Below are 10583 nucleotides of genomic sequence, written 5' to 3' on the forward strand. Positions count from 1 at the left end.
AACCGCATCACCATTAGGACCGATGTCCTATGCAGAGGCTAGGCTATCCCAGTATGTCACTGAACACCCTACCAGATAGATCTAAACAGGCGTAGATCTTGGATTTGGCCCTACTGGCCAGAAGCCCTACAAGAAATGGTACACTGGCCTTTAGAAAAAAAAGGTACAATCTCATGTAAAGTGATTGTATCGAATTAAGGTATGGTCCAAAATTGACATGCCTTAAGAAGAGTAGAAGTCTGGCATCATCCAAGACCAACCTGATCTTGGAAGGCACTCAGGAACCGTCACAAACATCTGAAATAAAATTAATCACCGTCTTATTGTTATAAATTCACAAAACAATATTCTTAACACAAACATAAGAAATTCAAAATAACCTTTATTAGTACATTATTGCTTTATCATAATTTAAGAATTTCTATTACGTTTTTATTTATTCTTAACACATTTTTCCTTTTAAATTTCAATATGTTGATATTTTCCTTATATTGTTATAACAAAACCAACTACATTTTCCCAGCATTTTCTGCATACCCCTCAGAATTTTTATTTATCAGGAGATTTTCCCTTGCCAAGAAATCACAATACATCGAGATTTGTAACTGTGATTAGGAAGAAATAATGCCACATCAAGACAACCATTCTGTGTTATTTGTGGACTGTAAAAAAGAAAATAGTTTGCTCCAGAGGTTTTTCTTTTGATTAAAAAAACTAACCAACCAACTAGCTCCAGCACAAAATTAACCGGATAAAACTCATGGAGAATCAGATTAAGCAAAACTTTATCATTACTGAGAGTGGTTTATTCTGATGAACAAATACAAAACAATTGCAGATAAGCTCTGGCACAGACATGTAAAGTTACATGAAAATTTCTAACATGCTATGACCAATACTGAACCAAAGAAAGACCAGATACCATCAGAACTGCATATATGCTGGAATCCATAAATAGCCCACTGATTGCCTTATACAAAACCCAACCAATATCCAAGGCCTTCTCTAGTTGATCTGCCCAAGCATATTCATCAGCACCAACATTTGTTTTTTCTTCACCTGTGTTGCTTTTGGATTGGTTAGCGATCGCATGGCCAAGAACAATGGTTACATCAGTCAACAAGATCATATAAACTGGAAATGGGATCAACCATCTTATGGTGGCAGCAATTATGGCATCACGATTATATGAAATGATGATCAAAAGAGCCATAATAGTGGCGCATACAGCACGGATGTTTTCAGTAGCTGAAATGGCAGAAATGATTTGTTTTGATGTGAATAGCTTAAGATCATGAACTGTAGAAGCAAGACCTTGTAGGTAGTGAATAGCGGGGACCAACAAGCGCGTTTTGTAATCTGAACCCAATGAACTGCTGATGCCATGCTTTTCTTGACGATTCAATGATAGAGATCCACCAAGAGCCTCATTGTTATCATGCTTGGCACCTGCAATATCAAAGCAATAAGTAAATCATGCCAAAATCACACCAGTGCACCAAATGAAGCAGGGCAGTTCAAGTTGTCTAGAGTGACAAATGCTAAGGGGCAAAGAAATGAAGCTAGCATAGATCGAATTCAATCTACATGTAATAAATAAGATGGTACCATCACCAAGTAACATAGATATTGGAAATTAAACACACAGGCCCTTCCAAAGATACCCCAAGGGTTCAGATTGACGATCAGTAAGCGTGTGAGTTCACTTTTACTTCTTTTCTTCAGCATGTGAATGATATCAAGAAAGAAAAACATGCTTTATAAGAACTTTCTTGCTCTCTATCCTATCTCTGGCAAGAGATCTTAGTCGACAGCTTCCTAGCATTCAGGATCCATAGTATGTGATTTAAAAAGTCAAAATGGTTAGAAGAAACAAATGATGACAGGTAATTAAGAAAAAAAGTCAAACCACTCCTGAGATTGTGTAAAATGTCAAATCACTCTTGAGATTCTACAGCTTGTAAGACTTGCTGACGCATCGAATTACAATTCAAATTTTGTTAGTAAGACATGCACCCAACAGTAAAACCTTTCTGTATATACCACATTGACTCGAACATTTTCAGACAAGGAACCATTATGACTAGGACTGAAAACAAATCAAACCAGAGTATAATCAACATGTGTCCAACTCTGCACACATGGAAACCTCCTAGAAAGTTTATTATAGTAACATTTTCTATGAAAGTGAGCAATAATTCAGAAGTTCAAGTCTTGTGCCTACCATAACATATAAGCGTGTGCCATGCAGAGCTGTTCTAACAAGTCGACACAACCATGATGCAACTGCATTGCTCTCTACAATATGAACTGAGATTTACAATACTTGCTTTCATAGAAGTTCATTAAGAACAGACCTTAAACGCAAGAAAATGTAGAGTCTACAATGTAATATCACGTATTTTCATACTTAATCATCTTTCTGGTTTTTCGAAAATTTGGCGAAGTCTGGGAGAAAAATCATTTGGGGCTCGGTTTTTAGACTGATGTCTTTGAGTCTGGGCTTGGCTCAGGTCCCATCGACAAGGTCGTAACGAACCAATCGAGGCGTAAGAAAGTTTTATTTTTTACTTTTAAATTCGAACGACATTCGGGTTATTTTCGAGCGAAATTCAGAATTTGATATTTGTGTAATATGTCGTTGGATGCGTCTCGAAACACCGAGTGCAACGGTATGTTACTTTGTCGAATTCAAATTCCGGTTGGCCAGAAAATAACATTTTTTAAAAAATGGAGCAGTTTATCGAACTAGATCCGAAGTGGATCGGATTGGGTCCAAGGCATACGATCTGAATTATTATGGATTTGGATCTTATTTAAGACCCATTTTAATCTGGATTTAATCCAGATCTTGATCCAATTTCGTTTTGGGTATGGGTTTGGATTTTGGATTCGAATCCAGACCCAAATCCATGTCCAATAAAAATGTAGTTGTAAATTCAGTTTAAAACTTTAAATTATAACTAAATGAAGTTATAAAGACTCCTAAGGTAATTAAACCAACCTTGGAAATTCAAATTTTATTTAATTAATTATTAAATAATTAATAATTATTTAATTAAATTATATTAATTCTGAAAATTTATTTTAGGGCTGAGTAGGACTTTTTAAAAGAGTCCTTATTCTTACCTAAGAGAGAGTTTTAAAAGAATTGAAAAGTTTTAGAAAAGTAAACATAGAGTTAAAAAATTTTGGAAACAAGAGAGGGAGTTTCAAATTTTTAGAAACTCACCTTCTTGAGCCCATTTAGAAAGGGCTTGAGAAGGGAGAAGGCATAACCCCCCTTTTCTTTATAAATAGCCTCAAAAAAAAAAAAGGAAAGAGAAAGAGAAAGGAAGAAAGAGAGAAGGAAAAAAAGAGAGGAAAAGAGAGGAAAAAGGAGGAAGGAGAGGAGGAGAGTTGCTCCAGCCCTCCACCCACGTTTTTCAATATTCACCTCTATTTTTCTTCACTTTTTTATTCAAGGTATGGGTTTTTTCTCTTGAATCAAGTGAGAAATTGATATAGATTGGATTTTCATGCAATAATTTGATGAAAATCCATGAAAAAAGTGTTTATATCTATGTTTTTGTAAAAACACATGGAGGATGGTGCATGGATCTTCCTCCATGGTTGTACTCTTGATTATGTTCATTCTTTCATGCAATAAAAATTCTGTATATACTAAAACAAAATTTCTATTGGTAGTAGATGTGCGTATTTGTGTGTGTGTGTGGAGTTAAATGATACCATATCATCTCTCTCTCACTGACAGACTTATATATGTATATGTGTATGCATGTTCTTGTGTGTGTGGAGTTAAACGACAACATACCATCTCTCTCATGCTCACTCGCTCACACAAACTTACATATGTATGTGTGTTCTTGTGTGTCTGGCCTAATTTAACTTATAATTTTGCTGCATGGGAGCTTTCTAAAAATCTTGTGGATCTGAAAACTATGGCCACATCAGTGTGTCGTGATCCTGAAATCATTGAAGACGTCTGCTTGCTTATTGGGTATGGTCAACCCCTCCATTTTCCTGCAAGACTAACTGCAGTCAAGAAAGAAATCCGTCTAACTAAATTTCATTTCTGTACAATATGCTTTCTGGGGAGGTGCCACATGTTACCTGGTTCAAATGCTTTCTAAACTTAGCAGTTTTGCAGCAGTAAATATGGGTTGTGTTTGAGTGAAATTTCTCATTACTGACTTATGCATGTGGGGCCAGTCGAGAGGGGCTGCACACTGTCATTTAAAAAATATATATAGGGTTTTAAAAAGAAATGTTGTTTTGAAAAACTGAGCTTTGTGCTGGTTGGCCTTGGCAGACGATGCACAGGCCAGTGGGCCATGTGTCACCCTACCAGGTGTTGGCCTGTGTTGTTTATAAAAAAAACAACATTTAGTACATGCATGTTAATTTTCAGAATGGGTTGTGAATGTATTTTGAAACATGATAAGATCGGAATTGTTCATATGTTTTGACTGATTAAGACATGCATATGCAAAGTGTTATTTCAGTTTGTTCTAGTGCATGTGCATATAATAAATGTATGTATGTAGCTATGTAATTAAATCTCCAGAATTCTCTAAGTGTGGTTGTTTGATCCTTTTGCATGCTAATAATGAAACTTATCACATGCCTACTTGAGATACCCTGCTTGTTTTAGTTTAAATGCAAATTGGCTATCACATGCATACACAAAATTCAAGTGCGGAATGTTTATAGGTTGTGCTTAGGTGGGAGAGTGTTCTCACACTTGCATGATCAATAAAAGTATGAAAATAGCATAGTGGGGTAAGCTTCTGCATATGAATGTTGTAGATCATGCACATGTTAAATTGGCATATATGAATGTGCATCGGAAGTATGTTGACATTATTATTGCATATATGACATGATGTTATGATTTTTGCATATGATGCATCGATGATCGAAATGGTTCATCGTGGGCTTGGTGAGCCCGGAGCTCGGGTTGCACCTTTACTTGTTTCTATACATCGCAAAAATTACATAAATATTTTGCATTGCATTGCACTGTTCTATGTGTTTCCACGGGCGGGAGTCCCGTGATGGCTCTCGCAGGGGTATATGCGCGTTGTTGCCTTTGTTTGTATGCTGAATTGCAAATTAAAGAAATGGGATAATAATAATCTAATAAAAATAACAAAACAGTGTAATGTACTTTCTAAGATGTTTCGTCGAGAGTATAAGAATATTGGAGTTTCGATTTTGGGGAAACCACGAGGATAAAAAAATTTATGTGCATTGTTGTTGCCCCTGAACCCGATATTGAGGTTCTTCTCCTTACCACGATTTTAGGGACAATCTCCCACTTTGCTTGGAGGTGGTGTGTAGACACAGCTGTTGTTTTGGTATAACAATAAAAGTGACACTTGTGGATGGGTGGTCTCTGGTGTTCCCGACATTAGATGGGTGGTTTAATGTTTCGAAGGTTGTTTCGGTCGGGGGCTAAATTTAGAACCCAGTAAGAAAATACAAATTGTGTGTTAAGCTACCCTAGGAACCTAACTTGACTTCGGAGATTTTACCTGTCTGGTGTATCCGCGGGCAATGGTAATTAAAAAGAGAAACTTAAATTGTGTGTATTTAATAGGGACATGCATATGAAAAGAAAATCCTAATAAAAGGTAATAATTTACTCATGCATTGCACTGAAACATTAGATCATGCATGTTTACTTGTTCCCTTAACTGTTAAATGTCGGTGAATGCATAATGTTAATCCCTAATGCATGTTAAATGATTTTATTGCTTAAGTTGTGATCCTGTTATTTATTAAATGTTCTCTCATGCTTAATAATTGTCTTTATTGCATAAATGATTAATTGAATTATGTATTTATTATAATTGCATACCTCTAAATTATTGCATGAATTCCTATCTGTATTTCTTATGCTCATTTATTTCATTAGAGTTACTTGTACTCAGGATTTCGGTTCTGACACCCCTACTTCTGTGGTTTTTCGCAGCCGCAGGGGATCAGTGAAGTGACTCGCTTTTGGGAGAGCTACGAGTGATACACGGTTGCTAGACAGCTTCACAGATGGACAACGTGACTCTACTTTTCTTTTGTTTCCTTTACATTTACTTGTTATTGCGCTCTGATTGTTTTTATGCAATTGTCTCGAGACAACTATTTCTTACTTAATTAATAAAATTTTGGTTTGCTATGATGTGGATGATAAATGTAAGATCCCTTGTGGTTGGTTGAATTATCCAATGGAGAGTGAAATTGTAAAGGCCCCAGGTCTCTGAGATTGTTTCTGCACTTGTTTAAAAAAAATCACACTTTTTAAAGAGTATGAGTTGGGGTTGTTACATGCAAAGTCACTACCAGTGGCGAGAGTGTGGTCACTTCACTAAGGTGGTTAAAGTGGTGTTTGATGTAGGTTGCAACTTGGTCATATCTTTGAGTTTCATGGCGATCTTTGTTCTTTAATGGTCACTGATGTAAGTTGGAACTTAGCCATATCTCTGCTTCGTGTGCCGTGATTATCTTTGTTCCTTAATCTCGATTCCATAGTTCAACACATGATTCAAGTTCAAAATTGCATGCAATCATGCTTGAATAATGCAAAGAGTAAAGACTTCTATAAACCATGAATAACTGACTGTGCATGCTCAAAACCACAAAAGACAGAAAGCACATGATTAGCCTAGATTTTAAGGTAATACTCAAAAATTTTGTATCTAAACTTACATGTGAAGCTACAAATTCATTCATATATAATAAAAAAAAAGCCATGAAGTTCACAATGTATCCTATACATGCAAATGTTCAGTGAATACATGCACAAACAAAAAAAATTGTTGAATGCTAGTGCTTACAAAGTAAAAAGCATTTCTACAATGAAGCATGAGACACTGTTAAGTTGTTTTTTCTCTCCTTTTCATGTATATATTGAATCTTTCTCTTCTTCTCTCATTTATCTTTCTCCAAACACCAGCCAAAAGTTTGCCACAACAAATAGTACTCAAGATGCCGTCAATCTTCTCTATCTTCCGTTTGTACTTGGTGCTAAAAAATGGGGACAGCTAAAAGGAGACAAACCAGATGCTACAGCCAGGGTTTTCCAAGTCTATGATTCAAATCGGATTGAGCTGGCTGTGATAAAATTCAAATCAAATACCTCTTGATGTTGGGTGAGTCTTCCCTAGTATCAATGGATTGGGCAGGATAGATAGGAACGGATAATCAATCCAAACAATTCCTGATTCTACGTAATGCAGTTTATCCCACAGTTGTAGAAGTCACAATGTATAAATTAAGGTGCAAAACTCAAGATAAAAAAGTTGAATGTCATACACATTTGGAACCAGTTTCAAGGGTGTAAAGTAGCTGCCCCTCATGCATCACGTGGAGCACTATCTTTACTGTGTCACATTGCGATATGATACAACCATGTGTTTGTACTGTTCTTTTCATTTTTCTAATACTCTGGTTACTTTCGGCTAGAATGTTTTCTTCTATTAGGGTGATTGATACACGTTATACTACCCCAAGGCTCATTTTCACCCAAAGTAGTGCTTTTTAGGAATTGGAAAAGAGGAGATAAATGTTTCATTTTTGTGAAAATGATTGCTATAGGGTACTCATAACTTCTTTAAATTCTTAAACTTGTTCATCATTGGTTTGATGTGGTTTATGATCCATGACACAACAGGTTCGGACGTTTTTCCCAGTTACTGCATTCAGTATGTTTTTGCAATATTAGTCATCTAAATTTTATAAAATGTAAGGGGAGAATTCTACAATGATATCTCAATCATTTATCCAGCTTCAATGACGTCCCAATTTTTATTTATCAATTATTTTTTAAATATTTATTTCAGCAATTTCCTATTCTTAATCACATTTATATTTTTTAGGTCTATAATATAGGTTCTTACAGTTTTTGTGATATATTATATTGCAAGACACTTAACAACCTTGGTCTCAATACTATCAATCCTTTCAGAAACAACATCAATGTTCAGTTCCTATCCATTTGAACATTAGCTAAACATGGATAATGTACGTTAGTATCAGACATTTTGGTCACGTCAAGGCCTAAAAAGCTAGATACAGAGATATGTGCATGTGCGTGTGTGTGCAGGCACGTGCATGTGGGAGGACATAATCAAGACATGTTTGAACTTTAAACTACAATTAAAGATTTTACGTGTGTTTTATCCTGTAGCTTTTGAGCAATCAATAGTTCTTTTTTGATGACTCGAACAAGCCACTAAGTGGTGGTGTCCATAATGAAGTCAGCAAGATGCTTGTAATTTTCAAACAAAATTAATAAAATCAACATAAGAAAACATGTTTAGACTTAAGAGCCAAAATTTGAAAGCCTAAGAATACTTCAACACCCAATGAAGCAAAAACTAGTGTCCAACAGTGTTGGTGTCATGTTGCAAGTATTAGACAAGAATACCGCTGGCTGGTAGTAAGTGTCCATGTAACATACTTTCAACCAATATCTTGAATATCAAAAAGCCACAACATGACAATGCTTAGCATCATATTGAAAGAACTCGTTAGTCATAAGGCACATGCATCCACTCTTCTGCAGCGACCATTTTTAAGCCACACGCACATTGTTTCCCAGTATATAAAAACGTAGCTTAAGATTTTTTTTTTTAAGAAATAAATCATCCAACAAATAAATGATTTCTGGCAAGATTGCCAGCGAAATTCCTTAAACATGATCAACAAAGTTAAGAAAGGTTATATTTTTAATCCCCATCTCAGATTCAACATTAATGAGTTAACTAGACACATTAAAAAATGTTATCAACAGCTGCAAAAAAAACCCACCAAAAGCCACGAGAAAGAACCACACACATAACATGTTTTGCATCCTATCATCCTTGTACAATTCACAAAACAAACCTTAAGTCTACTTCTCCCCTGCTCTACATAAAAAACACAGAAAGCCTGTCAAAGAGCAATAGAAATGATGCCTGGCACCAATCACATAACGGGAAACCTTGAAGGATTTAACCATCCACAACAAGAAGGAAAATACCAATACTAACATCCAAAACTAATCTTTTCATTGCAAAAAACAAGAGAATAAGAAATGAAAACTTCTCGTACAGGTCGTTACAAAAATAATTCTGAAAAAAAAGAAAAACAATCATATGGGCAGCCCACCGCCAATGTTATCAAAAGACGAACATTTGGAAGATTTAATCAATAAAAGAAAAACAAAACTGATGAATCAAAGCGCTTCTAGAACTAATCTTTTGTTTCTCATTGAAGAGAAAACAGAAAAAGCCAAAATTTCATCCTATTGACTTGTTATCAGAAATAAATACAAAAAATCAAACAAAAAGTAGGAGAAATTAATACCAAATCATATAAAATGAACAAATCAAAGAGAAAAGAGGAAATCAAAAGCCGTGAATCTCATGGTATAAAGACCCATCCTTCTCATCGAAAACCAAGCACAAAAAGAGCTAAATTTTCAATCACATAACTTTCTCATCAAAATTCATAAAAAAAAAAGTAAAAATCCAACAAAAATCAATCAACCGCCAACCATACAAAAAGATCAAATTTTGAGGGAGAAAACACACGAATCAAATGGTTCTTTTTTTCATTAATAAACAAGATACCGATGTCTCCATGCTTGGAACGGAGTCTTGGCTCTTGAGGAACGGCCGGAATCGACATTGGTGACGATTTTGTGATTGTTTCCCATGTTGGTGTCGGCGGAATCGACGATGGTGGAGATATTGATATCGTTTCCCATGTTGGTGTTGGAAGAACCGATGGTGGTGGTGGTGGTGGGGGTGGTGCTGCTGTTCCCCTTTTTGGTGTTGGTGGTGGTGGTGGTGGCGGTGGCTCTGCCGTAGCTGGGATGGAGGGGATCTGGCCGGAGATAAAGGCGAGTCGATCCGAGCCCCTGTCGACGATTCGCTTCCGGCGAGCATCTCTAGCCGTCGCCATTCTTCTTCTTCCTCCTCCTCTTCGGTGACGCCCAGAGGCGTCCTGGTCTTGTAGGAGAATATCGACTCGAATCGGTTCGATCTTTCTCGCATGAACGAATCGGTTTGGGTCGTTTGGATTCGGATACCACCAAGCGAATAGATGTGAGCGGGTCGGACTCGGATCTAGGCATTGCCAAGTCCAACTTAATCAGATGTAACATAATTGGATTTTGGAGTCCGATGGGGATCAGCCAAAACTGAATCCAAATCCAAATCCAAATCCGAGCTGTTTGAAATCCAACATTCATGGGGTGTTTGTGCACCACCAAAACATTGGGGTTTCCACGGAATTGCAGGAAGCATTTTCGTGGCCCCACCATGGCATGCAAAGAGCAAGCTCACTCTACTTGTGGTAAGAGATAGGGCTCATAAAAAAACAAGTAGCTTGTGACTCGGCTTGGTTTGGCTCGTCATAAACTTATTCATGATCGGTTGATATAGTTGGTGAGCCGAGCCAAGAGCAACTCATTTAACTTAAAAGAGTCAAGCTCGAACATGAGGTGTTCAACTCAGCTTAGCTGAATAGTGCCTGTATAGATAAAATACTAAAAATGACTGTATTGTACAATAAAAATGACATATTTTTTGAAATGC

At 36.5% G+C, this 10583-nt stretch overlaps 1 protein-coding gene across 1 annotated transcript; it reads right to left on the minus strand.

Annotated features, from left to right (window-relative positions):
• Positions 1 to 765: 765 nt before the first annotated feature.
• LOC149848795 (uncharacterized) lies at positions 766 to 9965 on the minus strand. The gene is made up of 2 exons (XM_090012489.1): positions 9615 to 9965; positions 766 to 1449 (listed from the first exon to the last, which is right to left on the minus strand). Exons 1-2 carry the CDS (start codon positions 9946 to 9948, stop codon positions 887 to 889), a joined length of 897 nt encoding a protein of 298 aa, XP_089868615.1. The 5' UTR covers positions 9949 to 9965; the 3' UTR covers positions 766 to 886.
• Positions 9966 to 10583: the final 618 nt, after the last annotated feature.

Source organism: Nuphar pumila, chromosome 1 (genome assembly GCF_984573655.1).
Source record: "Nuphar pumila chromosome 1, dmNupPumi1.hap1.1, whole genome shotgun sequence".
NCBI lineage: Eukaryota > Viridiplantae > Streptophyta > Magnoliopsida > Nymphaeales > Nymphaeaceae > Nuphar > Nuphar pumila.